Source organism: Phaethon aethereus (assembly GCF_964289735.1).
Source record: "Phaethon aethereus genome assembly, chromosome: 20".
NCBI classification, from domain to species: domain Eukaryota; kingdom Metazoa; phylum Chordata; class Aves; order Phaethontiformes; family Phaethontidae; genus Phaethon; species Phaethon aethereus.
This window is the reverse complement of record NC_138596.1, coordinates 12,371,919-12,387,326: the sequence shown is the minus strand read 5'-3', so window position 1 is coordinate 12,387,326 and position 15,408 is coordinate 12,371,919. Positions and strand designations below refer to the sequence as shown.

At 52.9% G+C, this 15,408-nt stretch overlaps 1 protein-coding gene across 2 annotated transcripts in view; it reads right to left on the bottom strand.

Annotated features, from left to right (window-relative positions):
- The window catches only part of MVB12B (multivesicular body subunit 12B), a gene marked incomplete at its 5' end in the record, with an annotated part of 63,102 nt that extends 48,069 nt beyond the window's left edge, over nt 1-15,033 (bottom strand). The window contains 3 exons of one of the 2 annotated variants that reach the window (XM_082009088.1): nt 1,900-2,007; nt 7,983-8,105; nt 14,971-15,033. In XM_082009088.1, the coding sequence (XP_081865214.1) occupies nt 1,900-2,007; nt 7,983-8,105; nt 14,971-15,033 (294 nt within the window). The remainder of the gene's footprint in view (nt 1-1,899; nt 2,008-7,982; nt 8,106-14,970) is intronic. The other variant, XM_082009089.1, reaches the window with a different exon arrangement.
- Nucleotides 15,034-15,408: the final 375 nt, after the last annotated feature.

Sequence of the window (15,408 nt, the reverse complement as noted above, 5' to 3'; positions counted from 1 at the left end):
AGGTCCCCAGTCAGGCAGCACATCGTAGACCTGTGTGGCTGGAGAGGACTAAGAGAGGAGGGAAAGCTCTTGCTGGACTAACTGGGGACAAGGGTGCTACTCCCTGCAAAAGGGGAGAGAGCTGTTCCCCCACCGGTCTGGTCTCCTCCTCCTTCCAGCCCATCAGCCCACTTCTAGCCTTTCTGCAGCTGGAGAACCAGGAGTGCCGAGCTCTGTATGCTTCCCAGGGGCTGGCAGAATGGCTCCAGCATCTACTGGTCTGGTCTCTTGCCTCACAAAAAAGACCCCTCACACACATGAAGCCCATGGCCTCAAGCAGCGCAAGTGCACGTTCTGTCTAGTGTGGGCAAAGGGGTGTCTTTGGGAGGGCGCCTGCTCAGCCGGCCGCAGGCGGCTGGCCAGCTGCAGGAAATCCACCCTCTGAGAAGTGAGGGCACTCCCGCTGCCCATGGGGTACGGCCGTGGTGAACCACAGGAGCACCAGCTCCACGCTAGCGCCCGAACACCGCCCTGCCTGCAGGCTGCTGTCCAGGAGCTCTGCCAGAGGCGCCCGCAGGTCTAACATGCCACTGATGCCGGGCTCGAGACAGCCCCCACATGGGACGCCGCAACTCACACCACACCTCGCACACCAGGCTGCTGTGCGCCTGGGAACGGCAGTCCTCCCTCCATGCTCCCTTCAATTCATTCTTCATTAGTATGAGGCACACATTCCCACACCATGCCGAGCAGAGGATTTGTGCCAAAAGCCCAACAGGCACCGACTGAGGGTATTTACACTGGCTCTGGTAGCCAGCAGTTGCTGCTATCCTGTAATGATTTCTGACAACCTCACATTTAAGGCAGCCACAGATAAACAGAAAGATTTGTGATGATTTAAGTGTTAAGTTTAATACCCTCCCTGCCTATTCTGGGACTATTATTCCTGCTACTGCAGGTACTGCAGGATGAAAAGCGCAATTATTGTCCATCCACCTCAGAAAGTTACATTTCCCATAACTCTACAGCTTTATTTTAATCTAGAGGCAGGCAGGGAAGTGGATGGAATAAAGGTCAAATGCTGGAAATTGGCAGCCCCTGGCTTTCCAGTCAGGACCTGCAATCAGTTTCTGAAGTCACAGTTGCTTTTCTGTTCCCATCGTTGGTGAAAGCACGAGTACAAAATGGTATCTCCATACCCCGACTGAGTCACTGCGAATATCCAAAACACGACAAAAAGCAGGATTACCCACTAGATGGAGTGCATTCATTGTAGAATTAAATACTTCCTCCACAAAAGAGGAAGTTTCCACAGTAGTCTCAACCATAAACACCATAGAAGGCATCAGGCTCTCACTGCACATGGTCTCTCCTCCACGGAATATGCGGGCAGACAACTGCCACTAATCAGAAATTAACTTATGCTTAATAGCCATACTAGAAGATTACAAGAATATGGTAGCATATGCACAACCCGGGCAAATTTTCAAGAATCAGACCAAAAACAAAGGCTAACCCTGCAAGAAAATATCTATGATGCCCCTGGATTCAGAAACTAACATTTCTTTCATCAACATTACCTGCAGCATTTGCTTCTCTAGGTAACTAGAGTTAGAAATTCATCAGGATCATGAGCATGCAGCACTCATTGCTACAGCAGGAAACGCTATCATAAGGGGGTTGCTGAAAGGCAAGCATTCCCTTTTCTGCTGCTTTTATTGCAGATTTTGCCAGCGATTTCTTTCCATGAAGAACATAGACAAAATGCAAGTATCTAGCTGTTGTAGTTTGCCTGACTCACCCAAACTCAGTGAAATGCCTGCTTGAATTATAATTGGCTCTGTAAAATGAATCATCTTATGGGTAAGAGCATACTAGGCACAGATGCAAATCATGCAGACACTCAGCAAACGGACTTACATTTTCTTTTGAAAATGATCTCGTGAAGCACAGGTATCGTGTGACCTTGGATTTAAATAAGCCATCTTTCCAGAGGTCAGCATCCAAGCCATCTGCTGTTTGTGCAACCTGGAAAGAAGAGACAGAGGGAAAGAGGAGACATGTGAGCCAAGATAAAGTTAATATATGTGCAGTACTTCTTCCTCAGACCTCTTCTAATTAACGGTAGCCCGAACTCTCACAGCATCTCATTAGTTTCTTCATGAGGTGCAGTGCAAAGAACTTTCAAGGCGAGGTATAAAAAGAAGTTCTAAAAATGCTGTCTCTCGGGAGTTTGTTGATTAAAGAGGCTCTGACACAGGCTATTCTAACGAGGAAAGAGCAACTTTAGTTACAGTCTCCAAACAATAGTTTGGAAAAGTCAGCATATTAAGGCTCTCATTACCACCCTACATGCAAGGGCGCACTGGGGCAAGCTGTGAGGAGGGGTCTGTGTAGACAAAGCACAGAAATTGCCCAATCTCAGTATTATTTTAACAGAAAAGCCATCGAGGAATTCTGGCTCCCAGGCCAAAAAGGTGCTTCCAGCAGCTGGGGAAAGCCCTGCTCACTAGCAGACTTCAGCAGCAGTGCATGTGCGAGGACACACCCTGCAAACGTCCCTCTCCAATGCAACCCTGCATCCAGTCGAATCAGTGGCACAACACCACACAGAGAGCAAAGGAAACAGACCCTGGGCCCTCCACCGAAGAGACAGAGCCACATGCAGAAGAGAAAGGCAGAACATCTCACCTTCGAGCTGATACAAGGAGCGGGTACAAGGCAGCATCACAAGGCAAAGGGCTCTGCTCTATTAGCAGCTGGGCTATTAGCACCCTGCACGGTGCAAGCTGGTAAGAGCCTCTGCCCCAAAAGGTTTGCTGTCGAGTAAGAGAATGCAAACACAAGGAGAAGGGTAGCAGAAATAAGATCACCCCACCAGACTAACTCCCACTGATGGCTCCCAACAGGAGACTCTAGCATGGTCTGATGCTACGCAGAAGCACAGATGAACTTCTGCCTAATGCCTCTCAGTTGGGGGCAAACCACTCCACTTTTCCAAGTCTAATCTTGTTGAACTGAGTAAGACCTTGGCCCCAGAGCAGCCTGATAACAAAGAGCTGACATTTGTTGACACTGTTTGCACCCATGTTTTGTCGAGCAGAGACTGTGCAGGGTGCAGGAAGCAAGAGACGTGTGCTGACAAGACCCTCTGATTATCCCAAGTGCAGGAAGAAAAAAGCGTGTTTATTGTCTGATCAGCAAAAGGAGCAAAGTGCATTGGCTGCTCTTCGCATTTCGGCAAGTGCTGTTCACAAGCCACAGCTCAGCTCAAGCCCTTGTACCACAAACACAGTTTTTGCCGTCAGTCTTCTGCAAAGAAATATGCATAATTTTTAAATAGTAAAATTTTAAAACAGGATTTTGGTGGGGTTTTTTTGTTTGTTTATTAGTTCTTAAATTCAACTCTTTCCTAAAGTGCTAGTTTAGGAATATATAAAATCCAAAAATGCATCTCCCTCTTGTGTGGGTTATTCACTCGTGGTGAAAGGATAGTCAGAAAAGATTGCTTAGAAAAACTGTTGGCATATAGGGACACTTGGTTTGAACGCAAGCCCTTGTTAGAAGCAGTTTGAGAGACTACAGTCAGATTTAATCACTTTGTTAATTAATACGGTTCAAGTTCTATGTTTTGGTTTTCCTTGTGTTAGCCAGTTGTGTTTTCTTTGTTCCCACATTTGAGCAAAGGTGCTCAAAACTCAACAGGCAGCAATAGACCCAGTCTGCAACTCTTAAAACTGGGGCTGTAGAAGTTGCTGTCAAATGCACTTTTTATCTAACCTCTGTAAGCTTTAGGAATTTTACATTACTTATAACAATACCAAATAATTTTTGAGGTGGAAGTACATCAGTTGATATCATCTCCTTTACAACGCACTGCCCAGGGCACAGCTGGATCACAGCTGGCTGAAGGGCTGGCATTCCCCTCCAGAGGATGGGAGGCTCAGCACTGTTATACTCGGACTTAATGATGAAAAACACCAAAAAACTCCAACCCACTCCACATACCCTTTTAGGCACAACCCTGCCATTCTAACCCATCAAATATCTAGTAGAAACACCCAAGCTGGTTCCACGGGGAGCCACGCGGCAAGGCACCCAGCCCATCTCCAGGGAGGCACAGCAGTCTGCGCTGAGCCCGCACTCCCCTTCCTGACAGCTGGCCTGGGCAGCACGGGAGCCAGGCGTGCCGGCAGCTGATGGCAGGACCCATGTCCTTGGCTCTCGGGAGCCAGCAGTGCCAGGACCGGCCCACAGCACTGCCCCTTGGGGACAGGGTCCCTACTGAGCAGCCACGCAGGCCCCCCTGATGCAGCTGAGACGCCGGTCGCTGCCCATCTGCCTGCCCCGGCAGCACGCGGCAGGCCGCACCGTGCCCCACCTGTGGAGCCTTGCAGGAGGACACGAGCAGCAGAGCAAAGAGCAGCCGGGGACACGAGCCTGCCAGCGCCGGGGCCCCACGGGAAGTCAGCAAAACCACTCCCACTTCTGCCAAAATGCAACAGTCACAGGCAACACCCCCAGCAATTAACCCTGAGCACTCCCCCTCTGCATCATCCTGCTGAAGACTTTTTGCAAGCCTGGAGAATGTAAGCATGCATTAGCTTGTCAGAAAACTCATGGGGAAAGAAAACAGCAATATGAACAGTAAACTTCTTACATCATCTGCTGGGCTCCTGCAGACAAGGAGGGTCCCGACCACCTCTCGAAGCACAGCTGTGCCTGAGCAGCACTGCTTCATGATGGCAGCATGCCCTCCATGGGGCAACACGGGAAGTGAGCCGACCTGGAGAGGCCGAGGCAGACCTGTACAGCATGATGGGTGCTGCGCAGCCTCAGCTCACCAAGTCCTCCACTTGGCTAAAAGGCAAGGAACATGTGGGACGGAGGACACAGCACCTGGCACCCCACACCCCAGGCACAAGGAGTGGTCCTTCTCCTCATGGAGCTGGGGGAAGACGTTCCTCAAGCATATGCTACAAACCGCTGGACTTGATGGAGTGACACCCAGTAAGGAAGGCATCCCCTAGCCCACCCCTCCAAGTGCAGGGTGATCTACCCGCTACCCAGCAGTCAGTACAGGGTTACTGCTAGCACAGGACAGGCCTTTGGCAAACAGGCCCACTAAACTGCCTGCCCCACAGGATGGGTCTGCCCCACCGGTGGCGTGCAGGGCTGGCCCTGCTCTAGCATGGCGCTGGGTAAGTGGCATGCTCAGGCTCTCGCCCCAGAGCAAACCCCACCATGGAGCTGGCATTCAGCCCGCAGCAAGGAACGTGGCTGCACAGGAACCACACCTCTCTCCCACCCCAGGCTCCCTGCCTCCCCCCTCTCCTCCCCTCCCATACACTCAGTCTTGCCAGTTTGGGCAGATTTTCAGGAATTTAAGTTCAGACACACTCTGTACATTTTGGCAAAATCAAGTCTTTGGTGCTTCAGCTGTTAAAAGACCTGTCTAGTCGTTACAAGTGTCAGTAGCTGTTTTCTAAGCAGACACAAAGGCAGTGGAGATTTCTGAGTAATTACAAAACCACTGAGAGAAAAAGATCTCTGACCCATTCGTCAAGATTCCCCGGGGTCTAGTAGCCTAGGCTCTGCCGCACCGCCATCTCCAGCCAGGCGGTATGCTGAACCCCGGGGCTCCATGCGAACCTGGGAAACAGAGCAGGACACCCCCATGGCATTTAACTTACACCTGGGCTGAAAGCACCCATGGCTTTGCTTGTTTGTTTTAAAGAGAAGCAAAGGGAAAAGGAAGGAAAAGAATATTGCAACGATTGTTTATTGGAGAAAGGCCATGAATGAAAGGGAAACTGGGTAAAGCCTATAAATAACATAGCTGTCAGAAAGAGAGAACTGGGTACTTCACCATCACAAAACTCAAAACCACCAGTGAAACTACACGATGTCAAATTCATCACACAATTCTGAATCCACCTGTAGAATTGAATTCTGCAGGATGCTGTAGCAAAAGGCAAAGCGATCAGATCCCTAACGGGACTACAACAACATCCCAAGATAGACTGGTGTTAACGCTTCCCAAAAGATGAGAGTAGTTCTCCTTTTCAGGGTGCAGTTTGAATCTCTTAACTATTAGGGCTTTTCAGAGTACATTCCTAGGACATTCCTTCATCAAGGCACTCCAAAGCAACAATCAACTATAGGTGTCTCATTAGGGAAACTGCGTATCTGGAGAGACACAGAGCCTGAGACCGCCAAAGTCCGCATGTTGCCCACGTCTCAGAACATGACTTTCTCCACTGCACCGAGAAGTGCACTTCTGCATACTCGGCTTCATGCCTTCAGATAGGACAGACTGGGTTCCAGAGAGGTCACAGGGAAGTGGCAACCCCGCATACCACACACTGCTCCAGCGCCCTGACTCATGCAGAGGCGCTACCTTCCCAGACATCCAGGCGAGAAGAGCACAGCCCTGTGTGCTACCGTCCCATGGGTTTGGGCACCAGGACATCCTGCCACAACCAGGGTGGCACTCAGAGCAGCCCCGCCACAGCAGGTGCTGAACGGCAGAAAGGACACCGACTGCGGCTCACAGCATCCAGGAACAGAGACAGACTGCAGACTGGTCATACACAAGGCTGAAGGAATAAGCGCGAGGAAGCCATGCTTAGGGTAAGACAAGCAGACAGCAGGATCTTCCCCACGGTCAGAGAAGAGCTCCTTGTAAACAGAGAAGAAGGCAGAAGAACCAGAGGAAAGGCAGTCTCCTCTCTGTGCCCCCTAGGAGAAAGCGACCCACATTCACAAGCATTATTACAGCACACCGTAATTGGATTAAGGCACAGGAAGACTCTTTTATCTTGTTTAGTTTAAACTGCGTTACCACTGAAGCTCCCTATTAAACCACAGACAGGCTATCTGGGGTGAGCGCTCTCTCTGCCCAGTCATTTAGGCAAAATGCAATTCTGTTATCACAACTCTCACATTGTCCCATGCTCCTTTATCAGGGCAAGCAGCTAATTACATAGCCTGGCTCACACTGGTAATCAGCACTCAGAAAAATGCAGTAAATGCAAAAACCTTCCAGGTCTTTAAGGAGCCTTTTCACAACTCCCTCCCTCGTGTCCTTACTTCAGCCTGATCCATTTTCTTCCTTCTCACACTGAACAGGGTATGCAATGATCCAGAGCTGAAAAGGTGTGAGCAAAGCCTCAAGTCAACTGGATTCCACTCCCAACCACACAAGCTGTGCAACTCTGGAAACCCAAGGTGTGGCGCAGCACAGTTGGAGCAGGATACATAGAAAGGTGAGCAGATGGACTTTGGGCCAAATCCCTCCATACAGAGCTTTGCGAGGTCAGTATTTTACGATATTTCACTGTTTGGGACACTAATCTATGGGGAGAAAAATCGTGCTGTTGGTTACACAGCAGCTAATCCAAGGAACAAGTAGCTGTTAAACAGGGACCTCCCTTTATCCATTCACATACTCATCTCTGCTGTATCCCGCTGCCTTTTCCTGCTGCCCAGCCTCCTGCCAAAGCTTAGTTTAGAGGTTTGCATTCTGTCCATCAAAATCATTCCTGCAATTTGAGCTGGATGCAAAACTCTTTGCTTCCCATTCTGGAGCTTCTCATCATCATTGTGCAGTGCTCATACATGGGATTAAACAGCTGATGCAGGATCCATTTATTCAGAGATATTATTTGCACAGTACTTAGGACTCCTTCAGGATGAATGTTACCAGGATTATTAAATTTGCATTCTACAGTGGCCAGCTGTTTGTGAGAACCCCTCCTCCAGGTCCTTACGCTCCTCTGGAGTGGCACAGATGAAGTAGCAGGATTGCACCCACAAACCTCAACTGAGGGAGAGCACTAAGTGCTGTGGGCTGAGAGTTGGGCAGCTGGGTATCAAATGACTTCTTAAGCACAGGTCTGAAGGCAAGCCCTCTCTGGAAGAGGTGCTGTTCCCAGCAAAGTAAAGCCTCATTAGTGCAGAATCAAAGCATTAGCAATGGCAGCTGAAATAGCTCTACTTACTACATCATAACCTGTCGGTGCTCGGTTCCGGGATGCAACCACACCAACACCCGTGATGGGATCCATCGGCACGTCAGGCAAGGCATCCGAGAGGTCTCGCACTTCAGGCATTATGGACTGATCCTAAAAGAAAGGAGCAGAATTAAAGGGCTGCTCAGCAGCACACCCCAGCAGAAGACAGGACCAAGAGTCTGCATGCATGCCACAGTGCCTATGCTGACACACCACAGGCTGCCAAGTTAAACACAGGATTAGGCCAGACACACCTTCTGCACTTTCATTTGCTTTTGGTAAGAGGGTACATTTGTGTAATGCCCAATAGGTTTGGAATTTGGGCCAGCAGCGTCTTCGGAGATTAATTTTGTTGTTTCCAGGATACTTAGCGTGGGCTGGTCTCCATCTAGCAATGATGGGAAAACCCAAGCTCATTCCCTTCCCTCCCAAACAGAGAGCAAATTTCATTTCTCAGTCAGGCTGGCTGAAGCAGCTCTGCCATTTTAAGCAGCAAGAAATCTGCTCCTAACAGCTCCATTGGGAGGTTCCCCATCCACTACAGGTGTTAGACACTCCATCGAGTCTTCAGTCCCATCACACCCTCCTGAACCAGACCATTTCCGTGTAGTGGCACAGATGTATCTGGCGCTGTATGCAAAACCGCACTTGCTGCAGGGAGCCTCAACACCAGGGTAGCACAGATAAAGCAGCACAGGATGGTCTGATGCAAAGCAGACAGAGGCCTTGAAGAGGCCTCAGCATCTTCCAGAAGGGAGACATCACCAAGTACTTCAGGGGAGGGAGACACGCTAAGTGGGATAGAAGCAGGTAAGACCAACCAATTTTGGAGAGATGCTGTTGCAGGAAGCAGGAGGCAAGGACATGAGAGCTGCTGAAACAACTCACTGAGGAGGAGGAGGATGGGGAAAGTTGCCACTGTCTCAGCATGTGGTCTCCTGCAGAGGCAGCCAGTTAGGGCAAGTCTTCCCCAGCTTTCAGGCAGGAATGCCCCAGGAAACCGCCCCCCACGCAACCCGAGATAAAAGGGCAGTGCTTTGTGTAAACAAGCGTCACTGCTGCGCAGCCAGACAAGCTGTGAACCAGAGCTACCTAATTCAATTCCCTCCTCAGAGCAATTAAACCCCAGCATTTCTAGGCCATGTAGATGGCCGGTTACTTACTGCTTCTAGAAAAGGCAGAGGTGAGTGCTGGTGCCAGTGGGACCTGGGTTTACACTTCACAATGCCCAGTCTGAACAAACATCGTGCTGCAGGCAATAAAAAAGAGCAAGTCTGGGCCCTATGTAAAAAATAATAAAGTCACACGAACAGCCAGACTACCCGAGGAGTCCAAAACAACAGAAGCTAGTGACCACTAACAGTGAAAATACTATTGCTGATGAACAGAACCCAGGAGAGAGCTCTGCTTCCGCACCTAGACAAGCATCTGGCACGCACAGAGCAAAGCGGACCCACTTTGCTTCCCTACGCAGTTTAAGCCTCCAAAGCACGACTAGAAGCACATCCTGAGCTGTAGGGGCCCACCCTCCCAGACCCACCCTCCCCTCCCAACAGGTTGCCTGTCCTCAGGGCAGGCAAGGAACTGAGGAACGCTGCTGCAGGAACGCCACCAGCACTCGGCACAGCCCAGACAAACCCTGCACTGCTGCTTGCGCTGCTCCACCGGCTCATCCAGATGCCTTGCAAATAATCCAGAACCCACTGCCTAAAACGTGCAGTACCAAGCAAACAATGTGAATTTCACAAAGAACTTACAATCTGTTCCTTCATACAGATGCACGTTTTCTGAAACTTTTCCAAATCACTCTCAATAACCTGATGACTTGTTATTACACATCGGGAGGAGCTGGGAGATAATACATGCTGATAAGAGCTTCTCTTAGGCCACTTTGAACTGAAATCCAGGTAAGCAACAATACTCCCCAGTGGGCTAAAACACTGCACGGCAGGTTCCAGCACAGCTGCACTGCAGGGAAGCAGATCCACACCCCCGGCACCTCCGGCCTCCACCAAACCCACCCTGACAAAGCACCAGCTCATTCCGCAGAGGCCGGGGGAGTGGAGCAGCTGGGATGGCATTGACACCTCACCTCAGGGGAAGCAGAGGGGCTGTGCCCCCTCTCAGGCCCTCGGAGAGCCCAGGCGGGCAGGGAGCCCCTGGCACTCCCTCCTCTTCCGCAGCAGTGGTGGCAGGAACACGGCTAACGCAGGCCGGGGACCTGCTGATGAATGCTGCCCAGGCTCTGGCTCACCACACAGGGGCCTGCTGCGCAGAGGCCCTGCTGCCCCAGCAGGAACCCAAACAGCAGCAGGGCCAGCCTGCGAGGGGCCAAGGAAAGGGCCCTGGGGGGTCCACAGCACCACCGCAGGAGTGGTGTTGGGTGCCGCTGCACAGACCCCTTCAGCCTACTGGCTTCCTCGGCAGGAGGAAGAAGGGCACCTTTGTCAGAGCCGTTTGTGGTCCCGCTCGGCGCGGCAGGGGGAGGGGAATCGGCATCAATCCTCACTTTGTGCCAGCTCACACAAAGCCGCTCTATGGCAGTGGCAGCGGCTAAGCACAGAGAACAGGGCTTTCCGCCTCGAGAGGGCAGGAGGCGGAAGCCGCTGGGTGAGACGCGATGCAGCACCAGTGCAAGGCCCGGAGCAGCACCCCACTTCAGCGAGGGCCAAGCTGAGCTCCCTGCATCCGCTGCCGCCTTCCTCTGCCCGGTGCTTAGAGCACGGCCTATGCCCGCTGCTGGCGGGGACGGGCAGGCAGAGCATCTGCCCAGAAAACGAACCTCCATGTCTCTGGGCAGCGCGGTGCCCCCCGCTCCGCAGCAAGAGGGCCAGGGCAGCAGTGCTCTAAGGTGGCTGGGCATGGGCCAGCCACCACAGCACAGGAAAGCTCTGACATCGCAGGGCAGCTTCCCACTGTGCGGGTGGCATCAAGGATGCATCTGGAACAGATATGGAGCAGCAGCAATCGGTTTGCACACTCGGATAAATGTTTTTGTGAACTCTGCACAGGTCAGAGGGGAGTCTCTGGCTGGGCAATCATACAGATGATTAGTTACATTGCACTTCTCCCCCAGGGCGTCTGCAAAGTTTGGCTTCTTTTCTATCATGCCTTTGAACTTAAAAATAAAAAACAAACAGTGAAAGAACAGAATAAATTAAGGAGCAGGATTACATAAATAGTCCTATTAGACAGCTTGTTATTTTAATGAAGTTTTCTTTAAACAAAGAGAGTTTGACCTATATGCCCACCTAACATCATGGTGGCCAAGAACTCAAACCAGCTGACCAAGAGATGGCCTTTCACCCTCCTGCGCTAAGCGGTGTTTGCTGAGCTCTGCCAAAGGGCCTCCACCGCTCCCCCCGCTGTGGGGTTATTCTGGGAACAGCCCAAAACAATTAGAAGAACATTTTTCCCATTAGTTGGGAGCATGCTCCCTGGAGGTTGTTCTCAACTGCAGGGCCACATCCAGCTCCCAGCACGCCCAGACAGCAACGGGAAACCGGATGCGAGCCCTGGGGCAGGAAGAAGCTTCAAAACACTGTAGGGCTGCTCGGACAAAACCAGCAGGGAAAGGATGTGCCTCCACCAAAGAAAGTCACCACGCATCCTGCCAGCACCAGACCCAAGCAGCACGTGGCGGAGAGGGGCAGGATGGCCGCAGGACAAGATGCAGAGAATGGGCTATGGGCACGCTGCTGCCATGCTGCAGGCTTTGTCCTGAATGCTTCCTGTCCCCTCAAACCAGCCACACCACAGGGCAGCAGGCACAAGGGTTCCAGCCTTCAGGGACTGTGCCAGCCTCTGCCCCAGCCTTCTGCTCTCTGCCCTCAGCCAAGGCCCTGCTTTATCTTCTTTGTCTCCTCCTGCCCAGGGTTTGGGAGACCTCTTACCCCGTGTGGCACCCAGCCAGGCCCGGCCCAGCACAGCCAGCCCCAGACCGGCCCCAACAAACTCCTCTGCAGGTGTTGAGACCCCATCCTGCTCCCTCAGCAGTGCAACAGGGCCCCCTGCTTCAAGCCAGCAGAGATGGCTCTGCATGCGCAGTGCACGGAGATGGTAGCAGAGACCAGTGCTAGGGTGCCTGCAGCAGGCAGGCTCCAGGCAGAGCCGGCGACCAAGCTTCCAGAAGTCTTTGCACCAGGAGTTTGAGGCCAAGGGACTCATGGCCTCTTACACAGACCAGAGCAAGCAGCACACTGTCCTGCCACCCTCGACTCCAGAGGCTGCCAGCCTGCAGGGCAAGCCACCAGGCACGGGCAGGGGAGAAGAGCAGAGGAAGTGCGAGCAGCAGGCAGTGACATTCAGTCAGAAAGCCACCCAGACCAGTCAGGCTCTCCGTTTGATCTGTCACCACACAACGCTCACCAGTGCTCTGCTCTGGGTCCTCCTGCTGCAAAATACCTACTTCCAACACACACATCTCCCTAGGAGATGTGTAACATGGGGCTTATGTTGCCCTGGCAGTGCAAAGTCCTTTCCTGACTAGCAGTGCAGCTCCAGGTAGCTGCCTCAGCACCGCAAGCCTCGCATCCTGCAGAGATGGCAAAGCTGAAGGCAGCTCACCACCCCACAGAGAGCTATCCTGCAGCCCATGCCTGCAGTCACACCCCCCCCCCCCCTTCTCCCAGCACCCCCAGGATTGTCTGTTTAGGTCCTTTTCACTTGCTCTCACCCATTTTCTTGCTAGCTCATCTCTGTTTTTATTAGTTTATCCTAGGCATACTTTTCTGCTGGCTTCAATGTACATTTCAAGTATTCAACTGAGGTGACCGCACACACTGCTGGGCTTTGGCTGGGACATATATATAGCAAAGGGATACTTTTTCAGAAATTAATGTATTATTGCAAGTTTGTAGAGCATTCTTCCCTCTTGCTGTTCCTTTTCAACAAGTTAGGTAAGTTCAAGGGCTGGTGGGTACATGATCAAATCAAGTCTGATGATGTATTTGCTACAGAAGCATCATGCTGCCAGCAAAGCAGGTCACGTTCTGCAGTTAAATAGCAAGGGACTTAGAGAGAATGGTCTTATTGTTTCTTCCTTCAACTACAAGCCCTGCACTTTGACACTGACTTGCTCTTCCCACAGGCAGAAAAGTATGAGCTAAGGCAAAACCGAAAAAAAATTATCAACTACCACACTGAGTTCCTGCACCCTGCAGGAAATAATCCCATCAAAGCAAAGCAGACACGCTGCTAAAACCCTCGCTCGCATGCTCGGGTTATTGCTCCATCAGTTTGAAAAGGCGGTAGGGGTAGGTACTCCTGGCACAACATGGGTGGCTTAGAAGTTACACTGATGTACTCCTCCACATGCCTGGTCCTCCCACCGCATCCAGGAACAGGACACAGCCCCAGCCAATTTTCTATTTCTGTTCATGGAATAGGGCATAGTTTCAACCAGAAAAACAGGAGACCATGGCCAGGGCCCTGGAGGCCTCCATCACAAGCAGGCAGAATTTCAGTTTCATGTTTCGCCCCAAACAAAGGTATGTCTGGAATCACCCCTGCACCCAGGCTCCTATCTTTGAGACAGCTGCCTCATATCACATGCAAAATCTCTACAGTTTGTGACTGAACTGGATGGAAACAGGAACTTAAGTCACAGAATGAGCAAAATTGAGATCTTGTATTGCTTCACTGCACTTCTAACTGTGGACACACATTTGTGAAGAGTATCCTATTTCAAACCAAAATAGGTTCCCATACACAGATGGCCTTGCACCAGGGCAGCAAAATTTAAACAACATTCAGTTCAGTTATTTCTGTCTTGGCACATATATTAACAAGTCCCTGGGGGCTACAGGAACCCTGGAGCCAGGGATTCACTTTGTCAGAGCAGCATGCACTACAAGAATGAAACGTTCACACCTCCAGAAGCTCAAACTAAGCCTTTGTCCAGTATGCTGAGAAAATCTACCAGGTAAGGCTATGTCAGCTAAAAATTACAGGGGTGACATTGCCAGCCTGACACATGACACACAGGCTTCACCAAGGTATACAATAGCATGCTCACTCAGTTAAAATAAAACACAAGATGGAGAAACCAAAGTTTTAGCCCAACCAGCTGAACGCCTGCTGAAGCCCAGCTTGTCTCGTGTCAGCTGAAAGCCTTTGCTTGTGTTACCATGACCAAGCTGTCAGTGTCCTAGCTCAGAGAGAGCACAGAAAACTGAAGCTTGGCAGATCTTCGATAAGCTCTCCAGAAACCACAGTGAAAGCTCACAAGCCTCAGTAATGCACGAGGTGGGCACATAAAACACAGGCAGCTCGGTATCACTGCTCCAGCCACTACTGTAAAGAGAGCCCACGTTATCACCTCCCAGATACACGGAAACCGGAGAACAGGTGACAAAACGGGCAGTCAAGCAAACCCATGCTGTAAACACTTCCAGCAAAAGGCCATGTGAAACACAGGGTTTTTTGTTATTTTCGCTAACCAGTCACTAATATAATATGCAGATAACTCTTGAGAAGGTCAAAGTCACCAGGGCTTTGACCCACCACTGTTCTCCGAAGTTGGTCCTAGAGCAACTGACACCAGCCCCATGAGGGCCCTTTGATCTTACTTGGAGGACGAGGTGCTCCGGACCAGACCAGCGCTCGCCCTCCCGCACGCCGGGCGGGCAGCGCTGCCAAGGCGCGGTCTCCCCGCGACGCACGGCGCCGGCAGGCCCCCGTCCGAGTCCGGGGTGCTCCCGCCAGCCCCTCCACCGCAGGCAGCTAGGCGCTCGGGACGGCCCTGCCCCGGCGGGAGCACTGGTCTCCAGACCGCGGCCCCGGGGGCCGCCCCGAGAGGGCGGGGGTCCCGGCCTACCCGCCTCGCCCAGGGCCGCGGCACCCCGGTCGCACCGCCCCCGCCGGAGCCCCGAGCGCTCGTCGAGCCAGGCCCCCCGCCCGGGACTGCAGCGGCCGCGCCGCGCCGGGCCGGGCCGGGCCGCGCCGAGGGGCCGCGGCGGATGTGGGGACACTTAACTGTTGCCCGTGCGGCGGGCGGCGGGTCGCGGCTCCCCCGGCGGAGGCAGAAGCAGCTCCTCATCGCCTGGCGGGGCCGGCGCGGCGCGGCCCGGCGGGAGGAGCAGCGGCAGCGGGGGAGCGGCCTGCGGGCCCGCGCGGGGCGGGGCGGGGAGCGGCGGGCAGGCCGCGGCCCAGCCCCGCGCGGAGCCTGACCCGGCGGCGCGCTCTGTGTCGGGCGGCGGGGAGCGCCGGGCCGTAGCCGCGCAGCACGGCGCAGCTCGGGCTCCCGCCGCCGCACAGGCCCCCGCCCCCGCCGCTCCGCGCCCACCCGCGGCCTGGCCGCGGCGCGCAGCGCCAGGAGCCCGCCCCGCACCGGCGGCACCGCAGCCCCCTCGGGGCCTCCCCGGCCCGTCCCACGGGGCACTCACCGCGGCGGCCGCGCAGAGCGGCCTCCCGC